Source organism: Schistocerca cancellata, chromosome 2 (assembly GCF_023864275.1).
Source record: "Schistocerca cancellata isolate TAMUIC-IGC-003103 chromosome 2, iqSchCanc2.1, whole genome shotgun sequence".
Taxonomy (NCBI): domain Eukaryota; kingdom Metazoa; phylum Arthropoda; class Insecta; order Orthoptera; family Acrididae; genus Schistocerca; species Schistocerca cancellata.
The window spans coordinates 822450475-822472736 of NC_064627.1; the positions used below are offsets into that span (position 1 = coordinate 822450475).

At 44.1% G+C, this 22262-nt stretch overlaps 1 protein-coding gene across 1 annotated transcript in view; it reads right to left on the reverse strand.

The window, feature by feature from the left end:
- The window catches only part of LOC126158972 (protein Wnt-8b-like), a 121518-nt gene that overhangs the window by 93561 nt on the left and 5695 nt on the right, over window positions 1–22262 (reverse strand). The window contains exon 2 of the mRNA XM_049916479.1: window positions 9273–9397. Within this exon, the coding sequence (XP_049772436.1) occupies window positions 9273–9397 (125 nt within the window). The remainder of the gene's footprint in view (window positions 1–9272; window positions 9398–22262) is intronic.

The following is a 22262-nucleotide window of genomic DNA, read 5'->3' on the forward strand; positions in this document are numbered from 1 at the left end:
CACCGCCTGGAAAAAAGAATGAAGCTTCCTAAAGGGCAGAAGGAAACGAAACTTCAACTATTGAGGGGGTATGTGACGTTATTTTCTACTTATTGCAAAATCGAGTCAAATTTACGAAGAACTAGGCAGTATGCTCCCGTTTCTCTGTATGCCATTGCACTTCCTTTGGCCTGGATGCAAGCAGTCACTCAGTTGGGACGTGTGGTGTATCATAAAGCCACTGGATCCACTCCTGAAGCAAACTGGCCTACAGCTGCCTTAACTAGTCCTTGATATCCTGGCCACAGCCACTGGAACAGTTTGTGCCATACTTGTTCTACCGGGGAGAGATCGGGGGACCACGCTGGTCATGGGAGCATCTCAACATCACACATCTGTAACTGTCCATTCGCACTTTTTTATACATGCATGTTTGTTACCTTGGCACGGTTTTATATATATGGGGAAACACCATTGTGACTATGTGGATAATTTGAAAACTACTTATCAAGTAAATAAAACGTGCAGCTTTGGCTGTTTTTCCGTTGTATCACGCAGACAGTTCGTGGAGATAAGTGCCACATGTGCACGAGCAATGTCCTGTTGAAAAATTTCACCACGATACTGTTGCGTCAGAGATAACACATGAGGACGCAGGATATCCGTGATGTACCGTTGTGCTGTCAAAGTACGCTTAATCAGTACCAACCGTCATATGAAGACACACCCAATGGCTCTCCAGACCATGCTGTCTGCAGTAACACCATTGTCCCCCTCCAAAAAGCGCCAAGAATGCGACTTCTCCCCATTTCGCTACTATACTCGACGGTGGTAAACCACGGTAGTGCAGAAATACAATTCATTGCTCAACGCAGTCTAACGCTGTTCATCAGCAGTCCATACTTCCTGGTCGTGGTATTATGCAAAACGCAGCCATTTGTGTTGTGCTGTTAACGACAGTCTAAACACTGCGGTGAGTCCATTAGTTGTTCTCGGCTGACAGGAGCAGATGCCAAGGTTAGGATGTGTTTGGTGTACAGTACAGCGATCCTCTTGTACGGTGGTCAGGCATGGTCGTCCAGAACCTCGACGACGATTGTGCCTGCCCCCAAATTCCCATGCCATCCAACATCGGACCACTGCTACATCCAAACACTCTAGAAATCTGGATATTGCACAATTCGACTAGGCATCTAAATGGAGCCGCCGTGCGGGATTAGCCGAGCGGTCTAGGGCGCTGCAGTCTTGGAATGTGCAGCTGGTCCCGGTGGAGGTTCGAGTCCTCCCTCGGGCATGGGTGTGTGTATTTGTCCTTAGGATAATTTAGGTCAAGTAGTGTGTAAGCTTAGGGACTGATGACCTTAGCAGTTAAGTCCCATAAGATTTCACACACATTTGAACATTTTTGAAATGGAGACCCACAATAAGGCTCCTACCAAACTCTGACAAGTGCTGATAACGTTGTCTCACTTGAGTACGTGGCATCTCCATTTCCTTCACAGTTGCTGCACCACGAATAAGTAAAGGTGTGGATTTGGGGAATTCTTGTCAATTTCGTACAGGTATTGGCTTCTAGCCGTAGTTGGCACATCGGATTGCAGGCGCGGGCGATGTTGATATTTTGCAAACGATTCTACGAGCAGGTTTACGACATCGCTCACAGGGTAGAAGGCACGGCCCTGGGGGCACTGTATACAGATGTGAAGTGCACAGGGCAGTGCATGATACCGACAAGCTGTGAATAACCTATATGTTGCAGTGACCTGTGAGTAGGGGCCGAAGCGAGCTGAGGAAAGGTGACGTTGGAATTATTAAAGAGCACTCCACTTGTCCCCTCCAGAAGAACTACGTCACAGGGGTAGGGAAAAGGCGTGTAAATAGGCGAGCCAGGAGGCACAAAGCAGGCAGTCAGGTCGCCATTTTTTCCGAGCCTAGAACTAGAGAGAATGACGATTGTTTAAGTTGCAGGCCAACCACGACATTTTGGTGATGGATATCACCAGCCAACTGGACCACTGAAACTACCTTCAACCTCCGCTGCACAGACGCGTCATTGCTGCTGCTGGGCACGTTGTACCTTCGAGCTGCACCGGCACGACGAGCGTGAGGGCTGCTGGCCTCCGCTCTCTGGGTGACATCGCCCGGTGGACTGCAAGCTGCCGTCCGCAGGGGTGGCGCCGGGGCGCAAACTCGCGGCCACCTGGCTGCAGAGCTGTCTGCAGACACTGACCGGGCTGCACTGCTAAGGCTCACCAGAAAGACAGCGATCAGCTGCTTCCCTTTGGCGCTCTACATGGGGTCGACGAGTCTGTCTGAGGGACCAGTCAGCCGTGTTCCGGGTCACTTAATCCGTGGCGAGAGTAGGAACCCTACGTCCGCAAGGCTGGGCAACCAGATGCTGACGCTGCAGATTCTGGCATATGCGTTGGCGCTGGCCCACGTACATTGCGTAGCGCCATCGAGTTCTACGCAAGACGGCTGTGTACCTTCGATGCAATAAAGTCAGTTACACTCTTGCCTGTGTTTCTCTGCACGCTTCAGCGTGAGTCATCCCTCTCTCCCAAACTATACCTCTCGGTCGTTCTGACTTATTTCAACCCCTGAGCTCGGGGGGGGGGGGGGGGTTGTAGCACAGTGGTCACTCAATATACGATGCTGGACATGGCCTTTGTATACCGTACCAGGCCCGGTAACAACACTAAACAAGCTATTCTACCTCTCAATTGCAACTCTAATCATTTATATATGGTCTCACCAACGGTATGTACATATACAGAGTCACATTGACATCCGACCATGTGTTCTGCGTGCTTCACTTTTTTGGTCAGTCCATGTCTGACCAGGCAACATGTTTCCAGTCATCGACAGTCCAATGCCTGTGTTGACTGGCCTAGGAGAGGCGTAAAGCTTGGTGTCGTGCAGTCATCAAGGGTACACGAGCGGGCCTTCGGCTCCAAAAGCCCATACCTTTTATGTTTCGTTGAATGGTTCGCACGCTGACACTTGCTGATGGACCAGCAGTGAAATTTGCAGCAATTTGTGGAAGGGCTACACTTCTGTCATGTTGAACGATTCTCTTCAGTCATCCTTGGTCCCATTCTTACAGGACCTGTTTCCGACCGCAGTGATGTCGGAGATTTAACTTTTTACCTGATTTCTTATATTCACGGAGCACTCGTGAAATGGTCGCGCGGGAAAATCCCCACCTCATCGCTACCTCGGAGATACTGTGTGCCATCGCTCGTGCGCCGACTGTAACACCACGTTCAAACTCACTTACATCTTGATAACCTGCCAATGCAGCAGCAGTAACCTATCTAACAACTGCGACATACAGTTTTTGTCTTATATAGGCGTTGAGGACCGCAGTGCTATGTCCGCCTGTTTAAATATCTCTGTATTTGAATACGCATGCCTATATCAGTTTAGTTGGCGCTTCAGTGTACTTGTACGACTCAGTAATAACAAAATAATGTCGGCTACAAGCATTCTTTGATTTAATTCTTCCCAGCTATCAATATAAACTTTTTGAGCCTCAATACTAGTCATTACCATCACAGTAGTCTGAACATTATCGCTCAAAAGGAGCTTGAAAAGACTATTTTATATCAGTTACACTGGATTCAATTTCTGCAAAAGGTTATGAGTTCCGCATGCTACAATATGTTTGACTTTTGTCTGAGCCACCTGCACCGCTTGCAGACTGCCACGTCAGGTGTCAGTATCTAAACTGACTTCTGATTCAGATGTTGTGCTGTCGTCACTGGTGTGATTTGCTTCTCGAGAAACATTTTCCTCACAGCCAGATGCATTTACTAATACTTCCAACTGCTCCTCAGAAAGAAATCTTTCTGTCATGATAGCCACACAGAAATTAGAAAGCTAGATACCTGAACTGCGTCCGCACCAAACAGTTGAAGAAACATTACTGGTAGCGATACTGCTTTGACAATTTGAACGTAATAAGCGACCTGCATTGTTGTGTAACGTCATACATTTCAACAATTAGCAAGCAAAGAGCAGCATTGTTACAATAAAAGCATTATGCATGTATCTCAGACACACAGATACAAAATTTTATTACAATGTTTGTACATGCTGTGAAATTCTAAACAGCCGTGTCATGTAAACCTGAGGGACACAAGTATAACACCTCAGGTTATAACGAGGAGAAGAACGGTTATTTCTATTTGATGCTCAAGCTATGTAGAATGTATAGAAAAACATAGCCATCAACTTTGGAGGGCTAGAGTTTACACATAAAAACGTTATGGAAGAACAAACTCCATTGTAAGTCATACTGACCCTAAGACAACAGCAGGGTTAAAAAATAGTCTCTGTTATGTGTGTGGTGCGTGTTCTTTCGGGCGTGTCTGAAAGAACAGATACCACACATTCATGATTCTGCGGGTGTACACAGCATACATGTGTGCCCACGAAAGGCAAAGGTCCCGAGTTCAAGTGTCGGTCCGGCACGCAGTTTTAGTCTGCCAGAAAGTTTCGTTTCAGTGCACACTCCGCTGCAGAGTGAAAATCTCATTCTACAGTATACATGTATCATGTATATATGATGAAAGGGAAATAGCGACGCCTGCCGCACGAGGGCAGTGAAGTAATTCAAAGGCCACTATCCGAAGTGGTTCATACTACACTTCCATAGCATACATACACCTTAATGGCACATCATAGCAGGAATCATGTTAAGTAATGTGAACAATGAGGGTGGTAGATTGGGGGGGGGGGCGGGGGGGGGGACTACGGAAGTAGTGTGAGGCAAGTCGGATATTATGTTCGACGTAACTGATACACGGAATGTAAACTGAAAATTTATTGACAGCATCATTGAGCCGTGGTGGCTTTAATCTTGGCGAGCACAGAGTTCTGCTGGCACCACTGATTATTTGTGCTTCCGATATCGAACCTGATCATATGTCGGGAGCTAGGATCTTTGGTCAAGGCGTGTTATGCGTTTTTGGCGGACCCTGATACTGGCAGTGGCTGGCAAGTTGTTGGTTTTGGGGGCCCCGTCTGTCCGGTATGGGTTCCGAGAAGCTGAGAGTGGTTAAATCGGTTGAAGGCAAGCCTTGCTGGCTGGATTAGTGATTGACAGCTGTGAGTTGCGGTAAGAACAGTGGACGCCACGTGCAACCTGGTTGGCAAGTTCCCAGCCAATTCCCCAAGCTTAAATTTTACAGCACCTCGAAGATCGTCTGTACGGATTGGAGGCAATAACAATCCTGCTTGGAATCGTAAGGCCACGTATGTGTTAATGTGGAACTGGACCTGTCTTATTAACGCGTCTCTGTGTGATTGTGTGCGTGGTCATCGGTCAGTGTAACTGAGGACAGTTTGTTGCACCGGCTATATTCCGTGCAAGTGTATGAGTGTTCTCTGTTACAAATTGAGTTGATGAAATTGGAGCTGTAACATAGTCTGTGTCGAAGGCTATGCACCCTTTTATAAATGAGTATGCCCTAGTAACCACACTTGCAGGCGCTGATATTTCAGTTGGTTAATTTTGAAGTAATTTTAAGGATTGTTAACCTTGCAATTTGTATGTATAGTCGCTTATGGGGAAATTTAATATTGCCTACGTCCTAGACATTCTCGTCTGTAGCCTTCTTTGGGAAAATTACTGTTCCCTTCTGATGTATGTTGGCAGGGTAGTTTTGGCAGTGGACGACGCGTTCCTGTTCACTGGGCCTGGAGCAGAGGCATGTTTTCTTTCTGCTGTGGCGACACTTCCATCGTCACACGACGTCTAGGTTGGCTGGCAGTCCGGCGTCTCTAGCAGCTCCCTCGTGTTGGCTCAAGTTAAGTAAATTTGATCGTTTGATACGTGCCACAGGGAGAGTTGCCAGTCAATCCGGAATTCTTGATCTATTCAGTATAGTGAATTCAGCAAGCACATAAGCTTTGAAGTGTGTCCTGCAAGCCCGAAGTTCCTCAACACTATACGTGCTTTTCACCTATTCGTTTAAACCTTGCAGCCTTATTGCTAGTTCTGGAGCCTGTTAGGTTTTAAAGCCTTTTACTTATGAGTGTGAACTGTTGAGTTTTTCCCTTCCGTGCACAGTCATTAGCCAACTCCATTCATTGTAAAATTTGCCTGCTTGTTGCCTGTTGGCTGTGATAGCCGCCTGCTGTATTTTCCAGCTGTATTTGGTGGATCGTATGTTTATTTAAGGGTCATTGTCAATTATTCTGCTGTTGTGTTCTAGCTGGGAGTCACATTTTAAATTGTACGCCTTCACAGCTTATCTTGTATTTTGGGATATTGTGTCTATATGTTATACACTGTGACTACTCTTTATTTCTGTGTCTTATGATTTTTATGTCTTTTTTTTATATGATGTGTTACATGCCATAAGCTAAATAAATGTGTATTTTATTGCTTAAGGGATTTGATTAAGGCTTACAGATTGTTAAGGGCTTTCCAAAAGCCGGAATCAGTGGCGCGACTTGTCATCCTTTCCGTATTTTGGGTGGGCGTTGACTATTTGTTTAAGGTGTTATCCATGCTCTGGAATTGTTAGTACATTTAGTGGCAGTCATTTGTAATTCATTTTACTGGTAAAACTTAGTTTGTGGAATCCATTTGCAGCCCCTGGTAGTTGGTGTGACTTCTTACTTGTATTTGGGGAATGTATATTCTTGGTTTCAAGCCTTGTTCCTACTGGTGTAAATTGCTACAGTTTGTTATTAACGAATTGATCCTGTTCAAGTTCTTTACATTATTGTGAGCACTGTTGTGCTTTTGACAAGGTTTTTAATTTGCAATCATAATGATTGTTGTTAGGCAATGAAGTGTATTCCATGAAACAGCAAATGACGAAATATGTGGGTCCACCTTTGATGTGTTTTTCCTTAAAATTATCGCAACTCTTGTTGTGAGGTCTCAGTTACACTAAATGTACACAGTTCTGAGCCTTTAGCTAAATATTAACAACAGCACAAAATATACTTCTTTAAGTGTCTTCCAAAATTAATCAATTAACACCATAGAAATTAAACATTTTTTTTCAGAAATTTTGAAATTTCCCCTTTGAAAATTAATAATGACAGTGCTGGAAAACTCTTACGTTATTTAATACAGAAACAGCTGAGTAAAACTCAACGTACTCAGACAAATTTCTCTTTACTTATTGTGATCATCACAAAACTGACACACAATATTCTAGCGCAACGCAATCTGACTTTCAATAATCCCTACAAAAGAATGGCCCTTACTAACAGGAACCTATAGCTTACATGAATCACTTACCTCACAAAAATCTTCGTTACTCGAACTACTGCAATACAGCGAACGCCAATACTGCCAGGTAAATAAAAGATTCTATCTACTGAAGGCACTAACTACTGATAGGCATAGTAAGCAAATGAAAGATTTTGATAGAGAACAATCTATTTACCTTAATAGTGTTCAAAAGTCATTATATTATTACACTACTAATACTATTACACTATTAAGGTAAATACATTGTTTGTTCTCTATCAAAATCTTTCATTTGCTTACTATGCCTATCAGTGGTTAGGCATAGTAAGCAAATGAAAGATTCTGATAGAGAACAAACAATGTATTTACCTTAATGGTATTCAAAAGTCATTGTTTGTTCTCTATCAAAATCTTTCACTTGCTTACTATGCCTCTATGCCTATCAGTAGTTAGTGCCTTCAGTAGATAGAATCTTTTATTTAGCTGGCAGTACTGGCGCTCCCTGTATCGCAGTAGTTCGAGTAACGAAGATATATATATATATATATATCAGTTCATGACATCCAGTCTTATAAACTTCCTTTTTCTAACAGACACACTTCCAGATCGTCCGCTCATTGTAATCTCTCAAAACTCTGGCATCTCTCTCCACACGTCCACCACTGCTGGCGGCTCATCTCCAACTGCACCACTCTACGCGCTGTTTACATCCAAGAGCGCAACAGTACACAAGCGAATATTCCAACAATGAGTCCAACGAGCCACAGATTGCACACAGCGCAGTCAGCGATTTTCATACAGAACACTACGTGGCGTTATCAACATAGAAACCTAAACAGCCTACTCACATTTTACTGTAGCGAGGAGAACTATTCTTGGACACTGTAGTAAAGAAAGCTGTCTTTCCAAACGTCAGTAATTGGAAAACAAACAATCAGGTCCCTTGCTGGATGATATAACTGGTAGAACAAAAGTTAAAGTTCCGACAAGCCATTGTGAAGCGCATTCGTCGTGAACGCTCTGTGCAGAGTCATGAGAAAGTTTACGTTCCATGCTACAATCACCGAATCGATGACAAAGTCCAACGCACTGATCTGGCAGAGTCTAGGCTGAGGAACAGAGGAGGATAGCGGACTGTATGCGACAGTGACGGCGTCTCTGGTGAAGTTCATCGGTTGCAGGCTGGCGATGTCACTCTTTCTGTCGCTCCGGCACGAGCTTCAATCCTCGATATGTGGGGTACTACGTGTTTCCGATTGGCTGCTTGGCTAGGTGGTGGGGGACTGATGACCTCAGATGCTAAGTCCCGTAGTGCTCAGAGCCATTTGAACCATTTGAATTTGCTAAAAGAACATAGTCCTGATCGGCGCACGCCGATGCTAGCTGTGCACAAAGACTGTCGTTTTGGCGTGGCCACTGGCGTCGACCTCTGATGGTTTACTCGCTGACCTCTTGACCCTGCCGCGTTTCGAGAGTATCGCCGGCCGGAGTGGCCAAGCGGTTAAAGGCGCTACAGTCTGGAATCACGCGACTGCTACGGTCGCAGGTTCGAATCCTGCCTCGGGCATGGATGTGTGTGATGTCCTTAGGTTAGTTAGGTTTAAGTAGTTCTAAGTTCTAGGGGACTGATGACCTTAGAAGTTAAGTCCCATAGTGCTCAGAGCCCTTCGAGAGTATCCGCGGGCGTTTGAATTATGCAACCGGCAGACATTTGGCCGCCGGCGCCTCACGACAGGCGCCCCGCAGCTCTGGGAAGATGAGTTGGATGGAAATTGTACTTGAATAGCCAAAGGGTAAAGGCGAGCACTCGCGTAAAGTGGGACATCCGAGTGCGAGCGCCAGTCCAGAACAAATTTTCATTTGTGGCCATCGAATTATTTCAGTGCTTTCATGTGGCTGATGTTATTTCTCTTTCATCAAAATAGTCCCTTCCGTCTTTGTGTTCATAAGTTTCAGTTCTTCAGGCGCTAATGTAGTTGCTTAACACTATTTGGTACAACGCGATATTCTTAAATACCGATTACGCACAGATACTGCTGAGACATTTCAGTTAGCGTCGTGGGCGAGCGCTACTCACAGGCTGAAGTCGGCGGCCGGGCAGTTCCAGGGCCTCCAGCGGAACAGCTGCTGGCAGTGCGAGAGCGCGAGCCGCGCCCCCAGAGACACGCTCTCCGCCAGCTGCAGGCTCAGCGGCGGCCGCTCCTGCACACACACACACACACACTCACTCAAACACACACTGCTGTAAACTCTTACGGCCTGCAGCACAATAGCGTGCTCACATCCGTACTCTTTGTGACTGCAGAAGGCCGAGATAGTGAGAAGGTGGTTTGATAAATCCCGTAAAAAAGCAAGAAAAACTGTTTTTATTAAAATGTATAATGCACTTCGAGCCATGGGGGCTCATTTTCAGGTGCTTCGACGGTCTTCATCAACTTTACATTTCGTTTAATTCTGGGCCTGGCACAATCACGTTGTTACATTACAAAATTCCACATCATGAAACATAAGTTTATAAAACTGTGATAAATCGAAAAGTAACTTACTGTTTCCAGTACTGGGTGTGTGGTTCTGGAGCGTGTTTATGTACAAAGACACAGTTTATGTTAAAAAGCACATTTTCAGGAACATTTTGAACAACAAATTTTCGAACACAATTCAAAATATGTAAAAGAATTTAGACCATGAAGATGCTGCATTTTTACAAGTACACAGACAAATTCTGTGTTTGTGTGTGTGTGGGGGGGGGGGGGGGGGGAGGGGGATCCGAACCGTCGTATCACCGAAATGAAATTACGGGCGACCTAACTGCCGTGTTGTAAATTTGAAAGATATTTTGATTTTCAATCATACGACGAAAAAGTGATGGGCTATCGCCCAATCACATTTTAGTGAAGACCATTTGTTGGCCTTGCTTGAGTTCAGCTATTGTTTTCTTAATCAGTTCAGTTCTCTCTTGCTGTTGAATTTAATATAAGTGCTACCCCTTTATTGTGGCCGAGCTGTTCTAGGCGCTTCAGTCCGAAATCGCGCGACTGCTACGGTCGCAGGTTCGAATCCTACCTCGGGCATGGATGTGTGTGATGTCCTCAGGTTAGTTAGGTTTAAGTAGCAGCTAAGTCTAGGGGACTGATGACCTCAGATATTAAGTCCCATAGCGCTCAGTGTCATTCGAACCATTTTGGAATTTGCTACCGTTTACTTTTTTGTGCTGTTTGCTGTTGTGATAGTTTCTAATTTTGGATAACTTTCTGCCAAGAAGAAGAGAGAAACTGACTTACATTCGTCCGCTAGCGTTATGGTAAGTTAAAAACATGTACGTTCTACTATAACAGCCTAATTAGCTATCTGTTGTTGTTGTGGTCTTCAGTCCAGAGACTGGTTTGATGCAGCTCTCCATGCTACCCTATCCTGTGCAAGCTTCTTCATCTCGAAGTACCTACTGCAATCTACGTCCTTCTGAATCTGCTTAGTGTATTCATCTCTTGGTCTCCCTCTACGATTTTTACCCTCCACCCTGCCCTCCAGTACTAAATTGGTGATCCCTTGATGCCTCAGAACATGTCCTACCAACCTATCCCTTCTTCTAGTCAAGTTGTGCCAGAAATTCCTCTTCTCCCCAATTCCGTTCAGTACCTTCTCGTTAGTTACGTGAGTCGTTATTTGAGGTTGCAATATTTCAGTATTTCACAAGGCAGCGAAGCGGTAAACATCATTACAAATAACATTAAACTAAAATCAGTGTTAAAAATGCGCTGGGATTTGTCTGTGTAGCTCAAAAATCGCGTTAATGCACAAAAACATCGCGCAAACGGCGATGGTTCCATGTTTTTAAAAAATTTGCTCGATATTCTATCCTTAGTAGCCCAAATGACAATATATTGCCCAATCTGGTCACCCGGTCGGTACTCAGTTATGAAATAATGGTGGAGAAGGGATTGTGGGTAATGGAAGGGGCCTGTGATGGAAGTACATTCTATAGTTCCTTCATGTCTAAAAGATTTTTTTCGGCGGGCTGCCTGAATTCGTCCGAGCCAACTGCGCTCTGCGTCCTTCTGTCCCACCTTCGTCCAATATCTATTTACGCTCTTGTAATACTATAATAACTGAAGCCAGATATTCCATGCACAAGTAAGTCTTAAAATATGCATGCATCGAAGCACTATCAAATGACTAAACACGCACAATTAAAGGAAAATCATGAAATGACAGAATTCGATCTTCTGTTGTAATGCATTTTTTTTCTTTAAAACAACTTACAACAACCAGGTTTTCCGAATTATCCATCGATTTCGTGTAGCTCTGCATGTAAAGCCGCTGAACTCGCAATCCCTGGATTCGGGAGGCGAGGTAGATTTAATCCATTCGCCGGCTAGCTTGAAAATGGTTTTCTGTGGTTTCCTATTTTCAGTTAGGCAAATGCCGTGGCTGGACCCTTACTATACGCAACAGCCCATTCCTCCTGAATACCTTACTTTCCTGACAGATTCCAATTCCCTTAAGGATGCAGCCCCTCTGCTCAAATGAAAAGAGCTGCATCGAAGACGAGACACAGCAGTCCGCGGTGACCGAGCGGTTCTAGGCGCTTCAGTCCGGAACCGCGCGACTGCTACGGTCGCAGGTTCGAATCCTGCGTCGGGCATGGATGTGTGTGATGTCCTTAGGTTAGTTAGGTTCAAGTAGTTCTAAGTTGTAGGGGACTGATGACCTCAGATGTTAAGTCCCATAGTGCTCAGAGCCCTTTGAATTTTTTGAAGACGAGACAAACATCTCTTTGGAGACTACGGGCACTAAAAGCCATTTGATAAATTATAATAACCCAAATCCTCCTCATTTAAGCACACGCATTTGGCTGCTGGGGACATTCTTTAATACAGAAAATGATCTTTCTTGGATTGCAAGAAGTGACAGATGCATACTTAAAAGAGGAAATTTGGGAAAGTGAAGTGTTGAATAATTCCACATGCTTTGCATTTTAGCCAGCAAAAATTGTTCTAGCTTTTCTGTTGAAAAGAGATGTATTTATTGAAAAAGCCCTTTCAGTAATAATCATGGCGTCCCAAAAAATTTGCGCTCATCCACTCCCGATCACTTCCTCAGCTCAAATTCAGACTGAAAGTAGAAGTGTGTAAAATTACCTTAGAGGGTGAAGGGAGATTGGAGCGTGACTATTTCTTAGCGGTTTGCCAAATACATCACTCCTAAGTAAAGACATTGTATCTCCGCTTGGTGAAAACTTCGAGTTCATTGTCGAATAAAATAGTTTATCGTTCTTTGTGGAAATGTTCAGAATAAATGAAAAGCATACGCCTTTGCCTGGAATGAATGGCAGCTCATGAGGGGCAGCACAACAGGTCGAGTCACCACGAGTCACCAGACTGACGTTAAAATTTGTAGTCAGGGTGTCTGGGATAGCCACCCCAGACCATAACTCCAGGGGTTGGTCCAATGTGGCTAGCATGCAGACAGGTTGGTTGCAGGCCCTAAATTTGCCTCCTTCTAACCAACACACAGCACAGCCATCACTGGCACCGAGGCTGAACCGGCTTTCATGAGAAAACAGAACAGACCACCAGCCCGCCCTCAAATGAACCCTCGCCTGACATCACGGAAGTGGCAAATGCCGGTGGTTTAGGGTCAGCGTAATGCACGCTACAGAGCGTCTGGCTCGGAGCTCTCCTTGAAGTAACCGATTTGTAACAGTTTGTTGTGTCACTGTGGTGTCAACTGCTGCACAGATTGCTGGTGCAGATGCAGTACGGTGCGCCAGATCCATAAGCCGATCGCGATGGCCTTCCCTCTCGGTAGCGCCACGTGTCCGTCCAGAGCCCAGTCTTCATGTGACCGTGCATTCTCGTGATCACCGCTGCCAGCAGTCACGTACAAATGTACAGTGGCTACATTCCTGCCAAGTCTTTCTTCAGCATTGCAGAAGGATCATCCTAATACTCCAAGTCTTATTACACGACCTCGTTTCAACTCATTGAGGTGTTGATAATGGTGTCTTTGTCGTCTTAAAGGCATTCTTGACTAACTACAGCTCACCGCGCCAAATCTCAAAGGTAACTAACCCTCCTGACCGTTACAGCGTGTATTTAAAGCAAACCTGATTTAAGTCGTCATAGTGACACTATCAGGACCAGTCTTATGTGACTGACGTGAAATTTGAATACATATCATCTTTAAGATGTGGAAACACGCCTACCAATTCTCCTTTATGTCGCACAACTCCTTCTTGGTGTTGCAATTTTTTTCTGACAGTGTATCTCTTCTGATTGTGCAGCTAAAATAGTTAACTTCTTGAAGAGGTACCAACAACACGACAATGGGTAAACACCACATATTATTCTTACTGCTTGGTTTTGTGCAATCAATATTTTCTTTCTACCTGGTGACTTATCCCAGAATATTATTCCACTATTGAGTGTAAACATGCAAAATATGTCTGGAGGTTGATTCGTTTGTTCCCAAGACTAGCGATTATACAACGAACAAAAGTAGATGAACTTAATTGTTTGAGAAGCTCAGTAATATGATTCCTCCTATTCAAGTTTTCATTAATGTAACAATTTGGAGAATGTAACTTATTTACTGACTTATGTTCACGTGCTACATCAATTGTTGGTATGACTATTTGTTTTACAGAACTGAGTATAGTCTGTTTTCTCAGAATTTAGAGAAAATCCATTTTCAAAAGCCCACTTAATAATTCTTTCGAAAACATCATTAACAATCTCTTCTGTTGCTTTCTCTCCAATGGGATTTATTATAACACTAGAATCGCCTAAAAAATTACCAATTCCGCTTATTGAATGTGAAGTGGAAGGTCTTTCACGTATATAAGGAATAGGAGTGGACCCAAAATCGAAACTTTGGGACTTCCTTATGTGATTTCTCCTCAGCCAATAACATTTTCTACCTTTCCAATATTGTTTGACTTATTCACCACGATACTTTGCATTTTGTTTCATAGGCATGATTCAAACAAGCTTTGTCTAAAGCCATCAATTTCATAAAACTTAGGTTTCCCAAGACTATAATATGATCTACGCAAATAAAAGACTTCGGGAAAGGTCACAAGAAATACCAGCTGGCGATATTTTATTATTTAAGGCTAGAAATACATGGTAAATAGCACTATCAGTCAAGCAACCCTTCTAGAAATCAAATTGTGATATGCTAAGTAAATTGTTTCTACTAAAATGTGAAACTACATTCCATTTTCGAACATGTTGGGAAGAGATGTCAGTAAGGAAATTCAATGATAATTATTTACGTCTTTCTTGTCACCTCTCTTATAAAGTGGTTTGACGGTTGTACATTTTAATCTGTCCAACAAACAAGCTTTGACACTAGAAGTATCGGGTGAGAATAAGAGAAAAGGAACATGGCATACAGTTATTTTTTTCACAGCTAATAATTGGCACACAGCATACAACACTACATAGAGGCACGATGAAAAACTTTGGAGAGGATTATTATGCATGACGAGTGCACTATTTTTGTCGAAGTAAGCAAAATGGCATAAGAAAGGAAGAATTCTGGTGTCTCAATTTGTACGTAAACGTGAAATGCGTGGAGTTAGTAGGTTAGTACACTAAACATTGAACTGCAGCTCCAGCTTTCCTTAGCATAAGTCCAAAACTTTGCACTTATGTCGGATAACGCTTTTGCTGCCTTCTCATTGCAACTGAGGAGGGAATTTAAAAGCAGAACCCTAATTACCGGGGACCATCATAAGCTGAAGAAAGGTTACATGTTGATTACAGGACAGGTTAGTGATTTCGTATTTCTGCAGTTATTATATGATTATTAAATTTTAATCACCTTGATAGATAGCAGTTGGGAAACTTAGTGGATTTATTTGTTCTAATTGACTCATTTCGCGTCTGATGAACTTATCGTCTTTCTCAGGTTCCCAGTAAGCTATTTGAGTGCTTCGTCAAATTTCTATCGTCCACATATGTTTTCCTTCGGCATTTATGTTCAAAGAGTTGGAGATCAGTAAGCCCATGCAACATTATGTCTACTCCTGGACCACCAAAACAACCATGTTCGACAATGTTCCTGGGTGCATTACGTGTTTCCACCTCTCGCCATATGAAGGTACGTCCACCATTGTCGAACATGATCATTTTAGTGGTCCAGTTGTTATGGTGTGGGGAGGGATAATGATGCATGGGCGTACTGCCCTCCAAATCTTTGAACGTGGTAGACTCGCCGCCAACGTTATTGTGGCAATGTACCCTTTTCTCATGTGCGTCTTTCCAGGGTTCCATTCAGCCCTGACTGCATTTTTAGAATTCCGTACCTCAATCGATAAAAACTGATAAATACTTCGCGTCCGTCTGTCTGTCTGTCAGACTGTTAAACATCTTTTTCCTCAAGAGCCGGTTGAGGTATCAAGTTTTATATCACTTACTAAGGTCTACGGTTCTTTGACACTATAGAATATTGAAGCTTCTAAGCTAACGCAGTCAAAAAGTATTGCCACTTAGGTCATATATTTTAATGCTCACAATTGTAATACACGGTTGAGGTACCAAGTTTTATATCACTTAGTAAGGTCTGCGGTCCCTTGGCGCTGTAGAGTATTGAAGCTTCTAAGCCAATGCAGTCAAAAAAGACATATTTTAATACAAACACACTCATAAAAACCTACAGAGTACTTCTCGTTGACCTATAATCATGAAATTCGGCAAGAAGCAAGGTTTCATGGTAGAACTAAAGGAAAAAATCGGAAAATGGTAAATCTGAAATTATATCACACGAAAAAAAATTTTTTTCGCCATTTGCTATCCGACTGTCTGCCTGACCGAGCGTCTGGTAAGACCCCTTTTTCTCGGGACCGGATGGACATATAAAGTTGAAATTTATATCACGTCTAAGATCTGCGTTCTCTTGGCGGTGTATAAATGTAAATTTGTAAGCCAATGCAATCAAAAGATACAGCCATTTATGTCACATGCTTTCATCCTCGCAAACACGCACACGAAACTCATAGGGTACTGCCCGTTGGCGTAGAATCATGAAATTTGGCAAGAAGCTATGACAAGAAACGCAAAAGTAAAGGGAAAAAATCCAAAAAGTGTTATTTTGTAATCATATAAAACGAAAAACTTTTTGTCATTCTTGAAAGTCTTGGAGTTCCCCGGTCCGATATCCTGGAAAATTATGGAAATTTGTGGTAAGGTCTTATGGGACCAAACTGCTGAGGTCATCGGTCCCCAAGTCTACACACTACTTAATCTAACTTAAATCAACTTACGCTATGGACAAGACACACACCCATGCCCGAGGGAGGACTCGAACCTCCGACGGTGGGGAGCCGCACGGACCGTGACAAGGCGCCAAGACCGTGCGGATACCCCGCGCGGCTTGATATCCCGAAAATATAGGTATCGATGATAGGCAAAAATCGTCGAGTTTCTTGATTACCGGGGTGGATGAAGTATCTACACAAGGTGAACATTAATAACACCACATGATCGGATACATGACTGGAAATGGAGAAAAAAAGGTCCTCTGAACATGTGTCCGAAATGGACGACGTGCGTGCAACGACAACAGACCGTCCCGGAACACAGTACAGAGCTGCGTCGCATCAACGTCACAACAGATGTCCAAGGTGGCGTCCATAGGGTGTGGGCGATAGCGATAGCAGCGGTTGTTGTACGTGATACACGTAAGAGTACTTTGACTTATAGCTTGTTGGCGGGTTACTTGCCTAGAGCTTGTACTAAGGTTCGTCTCAATATCGCAGGCCGGCCGCGGTGGCCGTGCGTTTCTAGGCGCTGCAGTCCGGAACCGCGGGGCTGCTACGGTCGCAGGTTCGAATCCTGCCTGGGGCATGGATGTATGTGACGTCCTTAGGTTAATTAGGTTTAAGTAGTTCTAAGTTCTAGGAGACTGATGACCTAAGATGTTAAGTCCCTTAGTGCTCAGAGCCATTTTTCAATATCCCATAGAACCCGATCGTCCATATCTGGTGAACGCACAGTCCACCGACTCCTTGCACGTTCGTCTGTCTGAAAGGACCCATGTTGGCACAAATGCCCAAAAAGAGCTTGAAATGTCGTGTGAGGTGATTGGTGTCTGTGAGGGTACTTACTTTGGGTATAGCCGTGCTGCCTCTCGACCGTTTCTGTCTGCTTAATCGTACACAAACACCGTCTCAGCTCTTCCCAACATGAATACCGGATCATTCTGCTGCTTACAATAGGCTGCGTCAATCACACATCCTGGAAGACACAATAAACACGTGGCACGTGGTCAGAGGATCTTTCATTCGTCAGCGCCATCTACTGTGGCAACGATGCATTTCCAGACACATTTTCGTAGGGCCTTTTTTCCTCCATTTCTAGTCAGGAATCTGTGCCTACAGTTTGTCGGTTTTATTAATATTCACCGTGCATACATAATTTAATTTGTACAGAAACCTCGGTACGCGAGTTCTACTCGCAGTTATCTGGATCTTTATGGTTGGGAATGTGCGTCCGCTTCGAACAGCAAAGGTGGAGTAACTAACTCTTGGATCGAGAGGATATTCGGCGAACGGACTGGCCTGTCCATTCCCTCGACTTAAATCCAATCGAACACATGTGGAATATGTTGGGCAGATGTGTTGCAGCACGTCCACATGCTCCAACAACCTTCCGGCAGTTGTCAACAGCGCAGGTGGAGGAATGGAACGCCCTGCCACGAGAACTCCTTATCAACCTTGTGCTCAGCATGGGAGCACGTTACAGAGCATGCACTGCTATCCGTGGTGTTCACACATCCCATTAAGAACGATTTCTCGCCTCTTTTAATGCCCAGGGGACCACCATAAATCGCAGTGAGTTCAGCGTAATTATTATCTTTGAATAAAAGTGTCATTTCTGTTCGTCTCATTGCGTATTTCTTTTAGTTACCTTATGTACTATACTGAAGCAGTTCTTTCTACGTATATTTCAAGTTTCGTTGGGTTTAGTTGTCGGAGACATATCATTCGAAAGTTACTTTCACCCTCAAGTTTTGCAAACCAGTCTGCAGATTTAGACTCGTCAGTAATAGGACGTCACGCCCCATTCTCCCTCCCTGTGGTCAGTATCTTGAGCTCCGGAAGGTCCCATATTGAGTTCAATGTGTGGGAATTACATGTAGGCCACTAGTCCATCCTTGATCAAGCAGTCTGGTGAACATCTGCAGCAGTGTCCCAATTTCGTAGCAACTGTAATTCCGACACGAGTATGCCGATAAGGTGGTGAATGCCCCATGTTGTAGCCACAAGACCCACAAGTCGGCGGGTCCAGCGTCTTCTGTTATCTATATGAGCCCCCTCTCATATTTCTATCTTACTCTGAGTAATTCGATTTTCCTCTCTAATTGCATGCGGTGAAAAGTCGCTATTCCTTCACACGCAGACTTCCCACGCAGCGTCTCGTCACCTGGGTAGTCCGGTAACAGGCGGGTTCTGCTGTTTCTTGAAAGGGTTAAGCCGACGGGTGTGAGGGAGTCGAGTGGATGCTTTCCAGACGCCGACATTGTCATAAGAGCGGGAGCGACACGCCCAGAGGGGCCAGAAGGAGCGGCTGGGCTAGAGATTCCGTTACTTCGCAGAAACTTAGTGAAAACCGTTTCTGGCGGGCTACCAGCGAGGCGTGGGAAAGACTTGTGTTCCCAGGCAGTCTTGGCGGGTAAATTCCCGCGCTTTCTGCAAAATCATAACTGTGATTGGCTTGCTCAGGGAATAGCTCCGTGACGTAGCAAAATCGGCGCAGAAATTGGCGCCAAGTATCTCCATTGGTGGAATAGTACTGCGTCGGCAATAGAGGGGAATTTTCAGCCGGGTTTCAAGTTCCTGATTGGAACGTTTAACCACGACCACTGTCGTGGAGGTGGGAATGTTCTGTGTTCGGCTTGTATGGGTGCTCTTGTGGGGTCGGCTCTCGCCTTTCAGTTGGAGTAGGTTACAAGACTGAGCTCTCGCTGCTCTGGACAGCCTGCCTTCCGTTGGCTGTCTAATATACTCGTACTTTTATTTGATTGTGACTGTTTGACGAAGTTCCTGAAGTTTCGACTTCAACGTAACTTTCCGAGTACAGTTGGCAATTGAGCGTTCTGCGTACAAACGGCCTATGTTGTCTGTCTTGGGCAATTTTGGCTAAAGTTGACCGTTACTGTGTGACTTCGCTTGTTAAAATCAATCACTGTACCGTCAGTGATTGTATGGCGGCCTTCTTCGTCTCCCTCAGAGGCGTATTTGTGTTGCTAGGAAGTCTGGAACAACCAGACCAGGAGAATTTGTTTCGGGCTATACTCACGACATTATCATCACCACGACGGGACGTCGAAGCAACCAGCCATCGCCTCCGGTACGCCAGATCGTGTCCTTGCAGTTAAGAAGACAGCTTGGTAATGTGCGTCCGCAGCACTGGCAAAACAGGCAATTTTGCTAGGTGATAATCAGAGCTCAGCAGAGCGCGCCTTTTCGTCTTTTCTAACTTCGTTCTGTCTTGGGTGTTCATTGTCTGAGTTATCACTACTGTGGCAGCAATTAATGTTGGGTTGGCTGGGTGTTTTTCTTAAGATTAGAGTTGCAAGGAATTGGCTCCACATACCACTTCATCATAAATGTCCCAATCTAGTTTAGGGACAACTTCAGCTTCACAGCTTTTATTTGAGTATCCAATTTGAGCCAATTTGATGTATTGTAAATGTTTCATATGTTTTGTTTATTATTTCGAGTTTAGTAATAATAAATCAAATCGTTATTTTGGACAGAACTTTCATTCTGTTAATCGGTAGAGCAACCCTTTCATTTCTCACTACGTTACTGAAACTTTCCTTTGTTTAATTAATTTCTATCCAATTAAATTATTGCAGGTGCCAAACTCTTTTCAACTCCAGTTGCATGGTCGATTACAGTCGCGTTTCTTCTTAATCCATGTGCAACAGCAAAAGTAGGAGTTAGAAAAGGGGGGAGGGGGCTTAGACCATCATTTCCATATGAAGATTCGAGAAGAATTTAGTGTTAAATACACTGCTAGCCCCGGCACCGCGCAACTTACTGCTGTATAGATTTATGGTTATTTGGGTCATTCTTTCAGATTACTGCACTTTCTAAAAACTTAAATGTATCTTAATAATGTCAATGTTGCTGCTGGTTAGAAACAAATGAAACAGGCTGGCAGAGAGCCTGTTGCTGCGGTGGTGACAGTACTTACCTCCCGAGATGATGTGTTGGCACTTCGCGATTGTGGGTGTGCGTGCTCGAAAGCGCTGCGGAAGCGGTTCATCACAGGCGACCTGTGCGAGGACAGAAAATAATTTAGCCTCTTAGTCACTCGTTTTGAGTGCACGTGACATCAAAAAAAATCAAAAGACCAGTACGTCTTTCCCCCAAAAGAGAAGTCCACACACAACGATCTACCTATGCACATCACATCTGCGCACATAGATCGTAGTGTGTGGACAGGAGATATGAGCAGATGTGGGACTGCGCAAACGTGGCAGTTGGAGGTTCGATCAAAACTGCTCAAATCTGGGGGTGTAAATCATGTCTGTGGCAGACAAAGCATGGTGTGTGGACACGAGGTCGCCAGAAACCTGGCGCGTGAAATGTGTCTGAATCAGCTGTTTGTTCACTATAATGTTTCTCTTTGTGTACTCCTTAAATTCTAAAAATCTTTCATACCGGTCAGTGCTTGTGGGAGTTCATTACTGAATTTATTGATACATATAGGAGACACACTTGCTTATCGAAACTTAAGACCAATGATTACAACAACATAGGTAAGAAGACAGCTGCTTACAGTTCTCTAACGGGAAAAAACAGGAGCAGTTCAACTTACAGCAAACAGGGAAACTATAATTCTGAAGAAAAATTAAGGGTCCGTAAATTTCATGTACTTAACTATTTGAATATTCTAGTTATGTTAGACGGTTCATTAATCTGTTCTTCTGGTTCCTAGGACTGCCATTATGAATGGGGTCCCCGATTACCTGATGCTTCGGACAACTTCGTTATTGGTAAAACAAGGTTTACAACTTTGTAAGGGACCGAGCGAGGTGGCGCAGTGGTTAGACACTGGACTCGCATTCGGGAGGACGACGGTTCAATCCCGCGTCTGGCCATCCTGATTTAGGTTTTCCGTGATTTCCCTAAATCACTCCAGGCAAATGCCGGGATGGTTCCTCTGAAAGGGCATGGCCGACTTCCTTCCCCATCCTTCCCTAATCCGATGAGACCGATGACCACGCTGTCTGGTCTCCTTCCCCAAACAACCAAACCAAACTTTGTAAGATATTTAATACTTTCAGTCCTTCATCTGCATTCAATTTGCACATGGCTACACATGTAGACCCGTCTGCTTAATTAACTCCTCTCTTCCCGATTCTTAGTCTTATATAGGTTTTTCCTTCTCGGGGCGGGGTAGGGGGGGGGGAGGGGGGTTATCTTTGTAGTAATGGGGCTGGTTAATGGGTTACGTTTCTCATACAGACGCTCCTCTGATGCTATCTGTTTATGCTTCTTGTGTTACATTCTAATCATATTTATTACAGTAACTGCGGTTCTTTTTGCCATTCTGCCTCTTCCCCTGCTCCAATACTCTGCCGATTATTATTTATTGATTACTTTTCCTCTTCATGGGGATGGATTCTGTGACTAACGAACGTTGGGGGCGTCTACATCTACTAATCTATGTGACACAACTGTAAGTATTTTTATTTAGGTATACTTTATTAACCGTTCTTAATTAATTTTTTAAGTATGTAGATTACAAGGACGCTTTCCTTTCAATGTATAACCACCTGAAGATACTTCTTTCACGCAGTTTACATAAACGATCTGGTTGATAGTATTGACAGCGGCATTAGACTGTTTGCCGATGATGCTGTAGTCTACAGGAAAGTAGTATCACACGAAAGTTGTGAACAAATCAATGAGGATTTGCAGAAAATAAATGCGTGGTGTAATGACTGGCAGCTATCTCTCAAAATTAGTAGGTGTAACCTACTGCCTATAACAAGGCGAAAATCCCCATTAATGTACGAGTACAAAATAAATGCCCAGTCTTCGGAA